General features: G+C 36.6%; 1 protein-coding gene across 39 annotated transcripts in view; it reads right to left on the bottom strand.

The window, feature by feature from the left end:
- Window positions 1-201: 201 nt before the first annotated feature.
- The window catches only part of CCDC158 (coiled-coil domain containing 158), a 108,949-nt gene continuing 93,130 nt past the window's right edge, over window positions 202-16,020 (bottom strand). For 28 of the 39 annotated variants that reach the window (XR_010156559.1, XR_010156560.1, XM_054682953.1 and 25 more), the window contains 3 exons: window positions 13,020-13,178; window positions 10,462-10,569; window positions 202-409 (listed from right to left, as the gene is read on the bottom strand). Coding sequence is in view for 36 of the 39 variants with exons in the window: in XM_054682953.1 (XP_054538928.1) it covers window positions 333-409; window positions 10,462-10,569; window positions 13,020-13,178 (344 nt within the window). In the remaining 3 variants the exon portion in view is untranslated. Of the gene's footprint in view, window positions 410-1,515; window positions 1,644-10,461; window positions 10,570-13,019; window positions 13,179-13,849; window positions 13,879-16,020 lie in introns of those variants that run through there. The other 11 variants (XM_016951573.4, XM_054682970.2, XM_063809530.1 and 8 more) reach the window with 2 other exon arrangements.

Below are 16,020 nucleotides of genomic sequence, written 5' to 3'. Positions count from 1 at the left end.
CCAGTAACAATAAAAAACCACAATTATTCCAATATATTAGAATAAGCACAAATTATATCTTATAATTAATCACCTTATAAGGTAATTATACCTTATTATGTATGAATACTTTATAGGTATTAATTGTTACAATGTATGAATACTAGCTAGTAGATATTTGAAGTTTTACTGTGAGGGATTCAAGAATAGTTTATTTCAAAATAGAGTTTACAAGACAGGGTATCTTTTATTAAATTTTCACATAAAAAGAAAAAGTACACAGGGCACTAATTACAAGTAACACCACAATTAATTGGGCCTCATTCCTCTGTAAAGAATAGGCAAGCAACGAGTCATTTTAGTAACATTTTTTCCTGGTCTTTTACTTTCTGTATCCTCTTTTCTTGATTTCTGATCATTGAAGACATTGCTGAAAATGTTGATAAACAGTTAGAATAACAAAATCTACTTAGGTTTTAATTCTACTATGTGCTACTTAAAAGATCAGCTTGATAGTATAGAATAGACATGTTCTGAGCTCAAGACATTCTTAAAAATTGTGATGTAGCATATTTTGAAAAGGTTGGTGTTATGGAAGAGAGCTAAGGGTAAATCTGTAGTGTTTCAGGTGTTTTATTTACTTATTTATTTTGTAGAGACAGGGTCTCTCTATGTTGCCCAGGGTGGTCTAAGACTCCTGGCCTCAAGCAATCCTCCTGCCTCGGTCTCCCAAAGTGTCAGGATTACAGACATAAGCCACTGTGCCCAGCCTCAGTTGTTTTAAATGGGCATGATAATTGTAAAAGTAATACTAATTGTAAATAATTCAAACACCTCAGAAGGACACAAAGATAGATGAAGGTCAGTCTTTGTCTCTGCTCCCTCAATCTGCTGGAATCTGCCTCCACCCGAGAGGTCATTACCATAAGCAATTTGGTGAATATCTGCACATATACATGAATGTGCACATGTTTTATTCTTTACACAAACGAAAACATATGCTATAGACTGTTCTGTAGCTTCTTTTTCATATAACAAAACGTCAATAAGTTTCCAGTTCAGCTTATGTTTTGTTGTAACTGCATAGTATTTACTAATATTTCATTATACAAATGTATTAGAATTTAGTAAACAGACTAAAAAAGGTTACATCCTTTTTCTAAACATCCTTTTCTTTCTTTCTTTCTTTCTTGCTATAATAAACACTTTTGTATAAACACTTCTGTGCATTTGTACAATCATTTCTTATAGAATAAATTGCTAGAAGTGAAATTTCTGGGTCAAAGCGTAAATGCACTTCAAGTTTTGACAGTCCTCCCAGAATTCCCCCTAAAAATATTTGTTTTAGAATTTTCAAGAGGCGTCCCATCCAGACACTGCATTCAGCAAAAAGGTCTTTTTATTTTGTAAATAAATATATGTCTTCCATGTGGATTATTATTTGGTGGCATACATCAGATAAATTCAGAAACATATGCCATGGTGTGAGTAAAAATAGGATCAATAAGATAATGCATCTTCCTTCAAAAAACTCACAATAGATGTGCAGAGGAAGATGGCAGATAGGAGACAGGGCTAACGTGCAGCTCCAACTTGGATGGACAGAGCAACATGTGGAGACTCACACTGTTGACTTTTGCTCCAAGAGCCACTGCAGGAACATACTGGGAAAACCAAAAGAATTTACAGATCCTTTGAAAAAAGCGGCATGCCACTGCAAATTCCACAAGATAGGTAAAAAACTGTGAGTTCCCAAAGTGTGGAGGGGGAAATCCTGCCTCTCAACAAATACCCCCATTGGGGAACCTGAAAATCCAGATTACGGGAGAAGGATTTAACCTTACCTAGAGCTGGAACAAATTTAGCGCAAAATATAAAAGTAGAAGGAGCAGTGGGAAGAGCCTTGGAGGCACTCCCATTCTCCAGCTCGAGCCCAGGGAAGCCATCCCTGACTATATCTCACAGGGGCCCTCGGGAAAGGTGGCTGGCAGAATTTGGGAGTGGTCACAGGGTGAAAGAAGCTTCCAACTGAACTCTGTAATAATTTCAACTGGGCACAAACTCTTTTGAGCGGAATCTGGGTGGTGAATGGGAAATGCTACAGAAAGGAGCACAGAAGCCACTACTGACAGTGTGGGCAGACAGGAAGGGGCAGGTGAGACCTGAAAGCCATACTTGCTTTGTCAGTGGGGAAGTTTATAGCACGGGCAAGGTCTGATCTGCCCGCCACCCCCAACCACCACCCTGCACTGGCTGCCTGGAGACACTGGCGCTGTTAGCAGGGCATGGTAGGAGCAAGACTGGCCTTGCCAACTGTGTGGGAGCTAGGTAAGGCCTATCGCACAGGCTTTCCCCAACTTCCTTGGCAACAGAGGCAGCCAAAATCACCTCTGGAACATAACTCCACTGGCCCAAGAACCACCCTGCGTACCCCACAGTGGCCACGGCAGGCCCTACACAAGGAGAGTCTGAGCTCAGACCCACCTAACTCTGCCCCAACCTGATGGTATTTTTTTCCCTGCCCTGGTAGCTGATCACAAAACACACAAACTATTGAGAGCTTGATGGCCCTGCACATCACCTGATAAACCCAAATACTTATCCTGGCCAACTTAGGGCAAGCTTACATTCCCCTGTCTACTATCATAGCTTGTGCTGTCTTGAAGGTGCCACCCCCTGGCTGGAGGCCAACCAACTCAGGACATTACAGTAACTCATGATAGAAATGATAGAATAACCCTGTACCAAGGAAGAAGAAAACAGCAGCTAATTCCACTGCCTGCAACATTCTGGCTAACCAGAGGTACTAAGTCTGTCCATGTGAAAATATCACTGCTAGCATAATCAGTATTTGATTAAGCCAGGACACTAAACATATCTATAACCAAGGACTCTCATAGAGTGTACTTTACTCCCCTACGTCCTCTACCAGAGGAGGTGCTGGTATCCACGGCTGGGAGACCTGAAGATGAATCACATCACAGGACTCTTTGCAGAAATTTCCCAGCACCAGCCCCGAGCCTGGTAGCCCTACTGAGTGGCTAGATGTGCAAGAACAATAATGATCATTGCAGTCCAGCTCTCAGGAAGGCCCATCCCTTGGGGGAGGGGGAGGACACCACATCAAGGGGTCACCCTGTGGGACAAAAGAATCTGAACCTTGAGTTCCGGGCTTTTCCACTGAAATAGTTTACCCAAATCAGAAGGAATCAGAAAAGCGATTCTGGAAATATGACAAAACAAGGTTTGATAACATCCCCAAAAGGCCACACTAGCTTGCCAGCAATGCAGTTAAACCAAGAAGAAATCTTTGAATTGCCAGATGAAGAATTCAGAAGGTTGATTAAGCTACTCATGGAGATACCAGAGAAAGGTAAAAACCAACTTAAAGAAATCTAAGAAACAATACAGAATATGGATGAAAAATTCTCCACAGAAATAGATATAAAGAAAAACAATCACAATTTCTGGAAATGAAAGACACACTTATAGAAATACAAAATGCACTGGAAAGTGTCAACAATAGACTAGAACAAGTAGAAGAGAGACCTTCAGAACTTGAAGACAAGGCTTTCAAATTAGCCCAATCAGACAAAGACAAAGAAAAAAGAATTTAATAAAATTGAACAAAGCCTCCAAGAAGTCTGGGATTATGTTAAACAGCCAAACCAAAGAATAATTGGTGTTCATAAGGAAGAAGAGGAATCTAAAAGTCTAGAAAACTTATTTAAGGGAACAATTGAGGAAAATTTCCCTAGACTCACTAGTGATCTAGACATTCAAATACAAGAAGCTCAAAGAATACCCATGAAATTCACTGCAAAAAGATCTCCACCTAGGCACACGGTCATCAGGTTATCTAATGTCAAGATGATGGAAAGAATCTTAAGAGCTGCAAAGTAAAAGTATCAGGTAAGCTATAAAGGAAAACCGATCAGATTAACAGCAGATTTCTCAGCAGAAACCCTACAAGCCAGAAGGAACTGGGGTCATATTTTTAGCCTCCTCAAACAAAATAATTGCCAGCCAAGAATTTTGTATCCAGCAAAACTAAGCTTCATGAATGAAGGACAGATAAAGTCTTTTGCAGACCAAAAAAAAAAAAAAAAAAAAAAAAATGCTGAGAGAATTCACCAGTACCAAACCATCACTAAGAAATGCTAAAAGGAATTCTAAATCTTGAAATAAAACCTCAAAACACACTAAAATTGAACCATCTTAAAGCATAAATCTCACAGGGCCTATAAAACAATAACACAATGAAAAAAAAACCCAAGGTATTCAGGCACCAACTAGTAGGATGAACAAAACAGTATCTCGTATTTCAATACTAACATTGAATGTAAATGACCTAAATGTGCCACTTAAAAGATACGGAATGGCAGAAAGGATAAAAATCTACCAACCAAGTATCTGCTGTCTTCAAGAGACTCACCTAATGCACAAGGACTCACATAAACTTAAGGTAAAGGGATGGAAAAAGATATTCCATGCAAATGGATACCACAAACGAACAGGGGTAGCTAGTCTTATATCACACAAAACCCACTTTAAAGCAACAACAGTTCAGAAAGACAAAGAGGGATATTATATAGTGATAAAGGATCAGTCCAACAGTAAAATATCACAATCCTAAATATATATGCACTTAACACTGGAGCTCCCAAATTTATAAAATGATTACTACTAGACCTAAGAAATGCAATAGATGCTAATACAATAATAGTGGAGGACTTCAATATTCCACTGATACCACTAGACAGGTCATCAAGACAGAAAGTCAACAACAAAAAAAACAATGCACCTACACAATGCAATGAACTTAAACTATATCCTAGAACAAACAGACTTAACAGATATTTACAGAACATTCTACCCAACAACTGCAGAATATACATTCTTTTCATTAGCCCATGGAACATTCTCCAAGGTAAACCAAATGATAGGCCACAAAACAAGTCTCAATAAATTTAAGAAAATCAAAATGATATCAAGTACTCTCTCAGACCACAGTGGAATAAAACTGGAAATTAACTCCAAAAGGAACCCTCAAAACTATATAAATACATGGAAATTGAATAATCTACTCTGGAATCATCTTTGGATCAATAATGAAATCAAGATGAAAATTTAAAAATTCTTCGAACTGAATGAAACTAGTGACACAATTTATCATACCCTCTAGGATACAGCAAAAGTGGTGCTAAAAGGAAAGTTAATAGCCTTAAATGCCTACATAAAAAAGTCTGAAAGAGCACAAATAGACACTCTAAGGTCACACCTCAAGGAACTAGAGAAACAAGAACAAACTAAACCCAAACCCAGCAGAAGAAAAGAAATAACAAAGATCAGAACAGAATTAAATGAAATTGAAGTAAACAAATAAAAAACAATACAAAAGACAAATGAAACAAAAAGCTTGTTCTTTAAAAAGATAAAATTATTAGACCATTAGTGAGATTAACCAAGAAAAGAAGATAGAAGACCCAAATAAGCTCAATTAGAAATGAAATGAGAGATTTTACAACTTATACCACAGAAATACAAAAGATCATTTAGGGCTACTATGAACACCTTTATGTGCACAAACTAGAGAATCTAGAGGAGATGGAAAATTCCTGGAGATATACAACCCTCCTGATTAAGCTAGGAAAAAAAACAGAAACTCTGAAGAGACTAATAACAAGTAGTGAGATTGAAACAGTAATTTAAAAAATGCCAACAAAAAGAAGTCCAAGACCAGATGGATTCACAGCTGAATTCTATCAGGCATTAAAAAAGGATTGGTACCCATCTTAATGAAACTGTTTCAAACATAAGAAATAGGGAATCTTCCCTAAATCATTCTGTGAAGTCAGTATCACCCTAATACTAAAAGCAGGAAAGGACATAACAAAAAAAGAAAACTACAGAGCAATATCCATGATGAACATAGATGCAAAAATCCACATATTCTATGAAGTCAGTATCATCCTAATACTAAAACCAGGAAAGGACATAACAAAAAAAGAAAACTACAGACCAATATCCATGATGATGCTGGGTGCAGTGGCTCACACCTGCAATACCAGCACTTTGGGAGGCCAAGGTGGGCAGATCACGAGGTCAAGAGTTCGAGACCAGCCTGGCCAACATGGTGAAACCCCATCTCTACTAAGAATACAAAAATTAGCTGGGAGTGGCCAGGTGCGGTGGCTTACACCTGTAATCCCAGCACTTTGGGAGGCTGGGGTGGGCGGATCACGAGGTCAGGAGATGAAGACCATCCTGGCTAACACAGTGAAACCCTGTCTCTATTAAAAATACAAAAAATTTGCCGGGCGTGGTGGTGGGCACCTGTAGTCCCATCTACTTGGGAGGCTGAGGCAGGAGAATGGTGTGAACCCGGGAGGCAGAGCTGGCAGTGAGCTGAGATCGTGCCACTGCACTCTAGCCTGGGCAACAGAGCAAGACTCCACCTTAAAAAAAAAAATTAGCTAGGCATGGTGGCATGTGCCTGTAATCCCAGCTACTCAGGAGGCTGAGGCAGGAGAATCACTTGAACCCGACAGGTGGAGGTTGCAGTGAGCCGAGATCATGCCACTGCACTCCAGCCTGGGCGACAGACCAAGACTCCGTATCGAAAAAAAAAAAAAATATATATATATATATATATATATATCCATGATGAACATAGATGCAAAAATCCACAACAAAATATTAGCTAACTGAATCCAACACCATATCAAAAAGATAATACACCATGATCAAGTGGGTTTCATATCAGGGATGCAGGGATGGTTTAACCTACTCAAGTTGATAAATGTGATACATCACACAAACAGAATTGAAAACAATAATCATATGATCATCTCAAAAAATGAAGAAAAAGCATTTGACAAAATCCAGCATCCCTTTATAATGAAAACCCTCGGCAAAATCGGCACAGATGGGACATACCTCAAGGTAACCAAAACCATCTACGACAAACTCATAGCCAACATTATACTGAAAGGGGAAAAATTGAAAGCATTTTCCGAGAGAACTTGTACAAAACGAGGATGCGCACTTTCACCACTGCTATTCAACATTGTACTGGAAGTCCTAGTCAGAGCACTCAGATAAGAGAAAGAAATAAAGGGCATCCAAATGGGTAAAGAGGAAGTCAAACTATTGCTGTTTGCTGATGATATGATCCTATGCCTAGAAAACCTTAAAGACTCATCCACAAAGCTCCTAGATCTGATAAATGAATTCAGTAAAGTTTCAGGATACAAAATCAAGGTACACAAATCAGTACCATTGCTATACACCAACAATGACAAGCTTAGTATCAATTCAAGAACCCAGCCCCTTTTATAACAGCTGCAAGAAAAATAAAATACTTGGGAATATATCTAACCAAGGAGATGAACAATTGCTACAGGAAAAACTACAAATGCTGCTGAAGGAAATCATAGACAACACACACAAATGGAAACACATTTCATGCTCATGGATGGGTAGAATCAGTATTGTGGAAATGATCATACTGCCAAAAGCAATCTACAAATTCAATGCAATTCCCATCAAAATACCATCATCATTCTTCACAGAACTGGAAAAAACATTCCTAAAATTCATAAGGAACAAAAAAAAGATCCCACATAGCCAAAGCAAGACTATGCAAAAGAACAAATCTGGAGGCATCACATTACTTGACTTCAAACTATACTACAAGGCTAACATCACCAAAACAGCATGGTACTGGTATAAAAATAGGCACATAGACCAATGGAACAGAATAGAGAACCCAGGAAGAAAGCCAAATATTTACAGCCAACTGATTTTCGACAATGCAAACAAAAACATAAAGTGGGGAAAGGACACCCTATTTAACAAATGGTGCTGGAATAATTGGCAAGTGGAATGTAGAAGAATGAAACTTCAACTCAAGATGGGTCAAAGACCTAAACTTAAGACCTGAAACCACAAAAATTCTAGAAGATAACATCAGAAAAACTCTTGTAGACATTGGGTTAGACAAGAGTTCATGACCAAGAACCCAAAAGCAAATGCAACAAACACAAAGATAAATAGATGGGACCTAGTTAAATTAAAAAGCTTCTGCATAGCAAAAGAAATAAGCAGCAGAGTAAACAGACAACCCACAGAGTGGAAGAAAATATTTGCAAACTGTGCATCTGACAAAGGACTAATATCCAGAATCTACAAGGAACTCAATCGAATCAGCAAGAAAAAAACAAATAATCCCATTAAAAAGTCGGCTAAGGACATGAACAGAGAATTCTCAAAAGAAGATACACAAATGGTCAACAAACAGATGAAGAAATGCTCAACATCACTAATGATCAGGGAAATGCAAATCAAAACAACAGTATGATACTACCTTACTCCTGCAAGAATGGCCATAATTTAAAAATATGACATAAGTTAAAAATATGACCAACAGATGTTGGTGTGGATGTGGTAAAAAGGGAACACTTTTACACTGTAAACTAGTACAACAACTACGGAAAGCAGTACAGAGATTTCTTAAACAACTAAAAGTAGAACTACCATTTGATTCAGTAATCCCACTACTGGAGGAAAAGAAGTCATTATATGTAAAGGACACTTGCACACGCATGTTTATAGCAGCAAAATTCACAATCGCAAAAATATGGAACCAGCCTAAATGCTCACCAACCAACTAGTGGATAAAGAAAATTATATCTATCTATCTATCTATATATAGAGAGAGACTATTACATGGTGTATATATATATAGTATTATATTATATATATATGCACACACCTCACCCACCTCCCATTCTTCCCCCATATATATACCATGTATATTTATATATATATATATTTACATGGTGTGTGTATATATATATATGATATATTTACATGGTGTGTATATATATATATATATATACACACCATGTAAATATATATATATTTTATATATATATAGTATATATGTGTATATATACAATATATATATGTATATATATACACACCATGTAATACTACTCAGCCATAAAAAGGAATAAAATAATGGCATTTGTAGCAACCTGCATGGAGTTGGAGACCATTATTCTAAGTGAAGTAACTCAGGAAAAGAAAAACAAACATTGTATGTTCTCATTATACGTGGGAGCTAAGCTATGAGGACGCAAAGGCATAAGAATAATACGATGGACGTTGAGGACTTGGGGGAAGGGTGGGAGGTGGGTGAGGGAAAAAAGATACATCATATACTGCTTGGGTGATGGGTGCACCAAAATCTCAGAAATCACCACTAAAGAACTTTTCCCTGTAACTAAACACCACACGTTCCCCACAAACTATTGAAATTTTTAAAAAAATGCTAAAACCCCACAAATTCACAATAAACTTAAAACCAAATGTTTTTCCTAATGTTCATATACATAGGGGTCTTGGGTTATCACGGGGACTTGGAATTTTCTTCAACAACAATTTGCTAAAGCCTTACTATATTAAAAACATGTGGATTTTGGAGTCAGAAATTGCAGAGGCCAAGTCCCCGATCTACTCTTCACTGTGACTTGGAATTTATTGACTGTTCTTTTATCTTCAGTTTCCTCATTTTCAAATGCTGTAATAACAGTACCCATTTCCCAATGTTGTTGTGAAAATCACATGAAGAAAACGTAAGTGAAGCTCTGAGTACAAGGCCTGGCCCACAGTTGGGAAGTGCTCAATTAAGTGTTAATAGCAACTATTATTATTAATAAGGTTAAGTTTATTTTATGAAGATTCGTTCTTAGAATAGTATTTTCCTTTACCCAGCAATTTATTGTTTTCTAGGGATAGAAAAGATGGCATAAAAAATGTACTTCAAAATTCATTTCTCTCTGATAAAGGCTCCTGGATTCATGAAGGCGGGTTATAAAAGCATGAACCATGAGGGCTCCCCCATATTCATGGTACTTAGAACTTATGCCCAAAAAGCTGCTGGTCATCTGCAGATTAGAACAGTTTCTTATTCTAATAGTTTTAGCATTTTTAGAAGTGGATTCTTTTTATTTTGTGATTCGTTGGGTGGCATAGTGTCTTATAGTGCTATGCTAATTTAAATCCTGTGTAAAGATAAATACCATTATTTTGCTTTCTTGCTATTGACTATACTCTTTTCTTGGCTATTATTGTATAAATGCTTATCTACAGACATAATAGCAACAAGAAAGACGGTGTGTGGGAAAGTCCCATGTGAAAAACCACTCAGAACCTCAAAACCACTCCTCCTGAGGGATGGCCAGCAGGATTGTCATCGCCATTAGATAAGAGAGTATAGCAGGGCAAGAGCGACCTGCCCATGGTCACACAATTAATCCAGGGGCTATTAATGGTTAAGACCCTTATATTTAGACTTCAGTTTACAGTTGTTAATTCAATACCCTTTCAGCAGGTCTATAGACAGGAGGCTTAATCTGTAAAGAAGGTGAACATTCTCATGAGCGAGGAAGATCTCTCCAAAAACGTACACTGTACCTTGGTTCTTCAGCTGTAAATCTTCTACCAGAGTTTGCAAGCTTTCTAGTCTGTTCTGAAGCTTCCTGCATGTTTTTCCTGTTGTTTCTATTGGCGGAGACTGTGAATCTATTAGAAAATTGCTTAGATGTGATATTAAAAGTCTACTCCACATTTCCTTTTAGAAATCTTTGAATTAAAGGCTAAACAATTTTTCTTTAAAGTAAAGGGAACTTTTTTTCATGACAAATTCTAAAAGAGCTATAACACTTAAAGGAAACTCTAAAACATGATTTTAAAAGAGAGATAAATGAGTTTTATCTAAATATTGCAATGCTAGCCTATTTGATTTTGTTCAAACCAATCCGATGTATCATTATTTAACTACATAATATTAAATAAGATGGGTGAAAAGAACACTTCAAGTTTAATGATGCATTCTGCATTATAAATGACAGCTTTTCGTACCAAGCCTGAGTAGTTCGATTAACTTGGGGTTTGAGGGAGTATGATCTAATATAGAAACTGCACCATTTTCAAGGTATGTGAGGCCAGTGCCCACGTTAGTTCTGTCACCTAACGAGAATGTTATTGTATGATGGCAGAGGGTGGCATGGATGCCAACATGATCACACTGAACCTAGAACAAATGTGGCAGTGGCAACTAAAGAAGGCCTAGGAGCATGTAAGCTATTCTCTTACCAGTATGCTGTTTTGTCAACCTCTAAAAGTACTTAATTGACAATCTGAAGATTTAAATTTTGATCTTAATCCCTGCCTAGCTGTATAAATTTGACAATATTTTTAATGGTTAATTTTCTTATCAAAAAATACCCTTTTCATTACAGCATTCAAGGCAATTATCTAGGAATTACTTCAGTTTAAGAGAATGAGAAACAATTTCTTGGAGAGTTTCTTTTTTTTTTTTTTTTTTTGAGACAGAATTGTTGCCCAGGCTGGAGTGCAATCGCAGGATCTCAGCTCATTGCAACCTCTGCCTCCCGGGTTCAAGCGATTCTCCTGCCTCAGCCTCCTGAGTAGCTGGGATTACAGGCATATGCCACCACGCCTGGCTAATTTTGTATTTTTAATAGAGATGGGGTTTCTCCATGTTGGTTAGGCTGGTCTTGAACTCCTGACCTCAGGTGATTCACCCACCTCAGCCTTCCCAAGTGTTGGGATTACAGACATGAGCCACAGCGCCCAGCCAGAAGTTTTTAACATAAATAATATAAAATATAGGTTTGATGAGTATCTGACAATAAGCGGGGGGTTGGGGGTGAGAAGAAAATGCTATGCCTTTATGTAACAAAAATTAATAATAAAGTGTCAAGCAGCATTGCTCTATTCCTGCAATAACCACAGCTTTAAAAGGTAACATGGAGGCCGAAGCAACTCCATCTTGGATGCTAATCTGCCAAGTTGACTTCTGATTAATCCCAGTTCCAGGAAGGCATCCAAGATTTCCAGTTTCCTTGTACGGTAGGTAGCAAGTACCTGCCATAAATTCTACCCTTAAGCAATTGTCCTGTTCATCCTTTCTGAGGCATGTATACCCTTTACTTATGGTATAGAGGCCCTGCGTCTGCGGGGATAGTGGTACAAGGATCCACCACCTTGTTTCACTGCTGCAGAGACACAGACATGGCTCCAATCTTAAGTCCCTATTAAATGTTTCTTTCTGAGAAATTGGATTTGTCAGTCTCTTTCTTCAGCCTCTCAGCTTCCTCAGTCTTTGTGGGTAGGTTTGCACACACTTGCCCACCACAGAACAGGAAAGTAATTTCACAGTTAAAATTGAAGAAGATAGTAAACGAATAGCTTAGAAACATAAGAGATGAAAGAGGACACAAGTACAGAAAAAAAGATGTAAAAAATGTACTAACATGTGATTAGGTATTTTTTAGGATCTAGAAATGTGTAAGCTATAGAATTTCAAAAGACTAAGAAATAACTTGATGATAATACAACTTTGTCTAGTTTATCTCTTACAAAAGGGAATGATGTCATAGAACACTGGAGTTGTTTGGTCACTGTCATACATGATGAGAAATACTTCAAGTTCATTCAACACATAATATTTAACTCTCACTTATTTACCAGGCATTTATTCTAAATCAAACATTTTTTTCTCATTTGTCTTATCAAATAACAAACTAACTTAAAATATTAAAAATGAGAAAATTTTGAAAAGTTTGTATGGTACGCACTTATACTCACTAAGGCAGAGACTGAATAAGAGCTATGATTTCAAAGAATGTAAATAAGAAAGAAAAGTAGTTCACAGCATTTAAAAGAGGATCCAAAATCTTTTAATAAAATAGAGGCAAAAATGTTTATTATTCATTTAGAGAAATAGAGAGATAATGTTTACATATAATATCTATGTACATTTACTAAGGCTTGCATGGTACACAATAGCTGTTCTATTTAAATAAGACCTGTTTAAATTACACAGAATCAGTTAGAGCTTACACATGAGAGCAGCATGCAAAACCTTAATTCTGAGTAAAAAGAACTTACAGTTCAGCAGTGTAGGAAATCAATTAATCACATCAATGATATCAGATCTTTCTTACCTTTAACAGAATCAGATGAATGAATAGGTTTGGCAGATCTATATTGTGATGTGGAACCTATTGAACCTTCAACTGAACTAGTTAGGAGTGAGTGCACTGGAGACTTCTTAGGAGAAGAATTGAATGAACGAGAAGCTGAGTTTTTCACAGATGGACTTGCTAAAAGTTTGCAAGAATAAAAGTAAAAGGACAGAATTAATTAAAAATAGTACACTGCACCTCTCAAAAAGTCAAGCTTTCATGAGAAAATGTTCCCAATGGTGGAGGGACAGGTGGACATTCTTCTAAATACCCAAGATTTGGGGTTGGAACTGAAAAGGGTTACACCTTAGGAATAAGGGTGAACAGAAACTAGACCTGCCCTTGGGATCCTGAGGTCTAGCTTCAAATCCTCTTTCTAATGTGATTAAATTGACCTGGATGCCTTAGTTGTCTACCAAATGCAAGCATGAATGCTTGCTAGAGGAAGGTAATCTCATTCATAGCATGAAATCATCTGTACAACTTTTCATATATAATATGTCATACAATAAAAATAACCAGGCATATAAGGAGACAAGATGATATGGCAGAAAATCAAGAAAAAAAAATATAAATAATGACATAGATCTATAGGGTCCAGATAATGGGCTTATCAGGCATAGACTTCCATAGATTCAAGCAGCATTACTTCAAACTCCAAGTGAATTCTTCTTATCTGCATAAAGAAATCATATCTGCACAAATGAATAAAAACTGCTAAAACAAACCAATCAAAAACAAAAACAATCTTAAAGCAAAAGGGGAAAAAAGGAACAGACTATATTTAAATAAGCAATAATTAAACTTACAGCTGACTTCTTAGTAGAAACAATGAAAGCTAGAAAACAATGGAAAGTGATATCTTCAAAGTGAAGAAAAAAATGCCAATCTAGAATTCTATACTCAGCAAAAATATTCTTCAAAAATTGGGATGAAATAAACACAATTTCAGAAAAACAAAAATGGAGAGAATTTATCACCAGCAGATTTACATTAAAAGAAGCTTTAAAGGCATAAGTAAAATGATACCAGAAAGTTAAGTGTAAATATGTGGGTATTCTAAATGAATATTAACCGTACAAAACAATACAAATAATTAAATGTGGTATTCATATTTTTATAATTCATATTTTTAATTAGAATATATGACAATTGTATGAAAGTTGGAAGGATAGTGAATGCAGTTAATATATTCTAAGGTACTGCCAATGTATGAGAAAAGGTAAAAGCATTCATTTATATCAATATAATAAGGCAAGGATAAATGTTTTACTGTCCTGAGTAATCACTGAAACAATAGTAAAAAACATATAAACGAAGTAAACCTGAAGGAATTAACTTCACATAAATGTTCTTTTCTTCAAAATATTAGTTCCTGAAAGATCTTCCCCAAGCCAAAGATTATTTAAAAATTAAGAGTTTGCAATTATTTTATTTAAGAATATTACATTTTGATTATAAATATAGCTACAATTAACAATGGGGATATGTTCTGAGAATTGCGTTGTTAGTTAATTTTGTCATTGTGCGACCATCATAGAGTATACTTTCACAAACCTAGATAGTATACAGGCTATATAGCTTATTGCTTCTAGGCTACAAATCTGTAGAGCATGTTACTGTACTGAATACTGTAGGCAACTGTAACATAATGGTAAGTATTTATTTATCTAAATATGTCCAAATATAGAAAAGGTAACACACTGTGGTATGACATTATGATAGCTACAACATCACCAGGTATCAGGAATTTTTCAGCTCTATTATAATCTTATGGGACCTCTGTTGTATATGACATGGTCATTGACCAAAACATTATGCAGCACATGACTGTATATTGACACTAAGAAAAACAATGAAAATTTATCTTTCTCCCATCTCTTTTTACCTTACCTCAATTTTCTCTATTTACAATTTACAGTCCAGATTTATAACTACATTTTTGTTGAATAATCATCATCACAGTTTCATTCTTTCTCATTTATTTTGTTCTCTTCCATAGGAAGACCAATTACGTGTCTGTTGGTTTGCCTTTGCCTTCCAAATCTAACATATTCTGTATAATTATTTTTGGTCCTTATTTTTAAAAATTCCTTTTGTGTAATTTTCTCCATGGCTATAATTTCAGTCACATCTATTTTATTTTTCATTTTCTAAAGCTTTTTCCTGTGATGTTTTTAATCTTTCTCTTCCATTTCTAGTCTGAGTTATGCCACTTTGCTTATCAACAAATTGTGTTGACTTTCAATCTCTTCTTTCTGGAGCTTTTTAATTTTTAATGGAGATCATCTTATCTATAATTCTTTGGAAATTTTATGGAGAGCTGTCCATCTTGATTCTTCTGCTTTTCCTTTTGTCTATTCAATAAATATTTATTCAGCACCTGCTATGTGCCAGGAAGGCTCCAGGCACCTGGGATATATCCAGTAACCAAAGGGCTAAAGACATCTGCCCTTGCACAGCTCTTGTCTCACAGGGGTGACACAGTATGTGAGAAGATGCTAAGAGTAACTGATAAAAGGAAGAAGGAGCACTGGAAGTGTGGGAAAATCGTGATTTTTATTTTATTTTAATTTACTTTTAGAGACAGGGTTTCGCCATGTTGCCCAGACTGGTCTTGAACTCCTAGGCTCAAGCAATCCACTCACCTTGGCTTCCCAAAGTGCTGGAATAACAGGCATGAGCCATCACACCTGGCTGGTTGTGATCTTTAAATGAGGTGATGACAATTAAGTCCCACTGGGAAAGTGACACCTGGGCAAAGGTTTTAAAGGAGCTGAGGTTTTAGCAACATAAGGGAACAGGGCATAAAAGCCCTAACATGGAAGCTGTCTGACATGTTCAAGGAACAGTTTGAGAGTGGATAAAACAGAATGCATGAAAGAGGGAGTAGCAGGAAATGAGGCCAGAGAGTTAAAAAGGACTTGGAAGATACTGCAATGACTTTGGCTTTTACCCTCGTGGAAATGGGGAGACATTG

The sequence above is a fragment of the Pan troglodytes genome, chromosome 3, assembly GCF_028858775.2.
Source record: "Pan troglodytes isolate AG18354 chromosome 3, NHGRI_mPanTro3-v2.0_pri, whole genome shotgun sequence".
Lineage (NCBI taxonomy): Eukaryota > Metazoa > Chordata > Mammalia > Primates > Hominidae > Pan > Pan troglodytes.
Note: the sequence above shows the minus strand (reverse complement) of the source record. Positions and strands in the feature narration are given on the sequence as shown.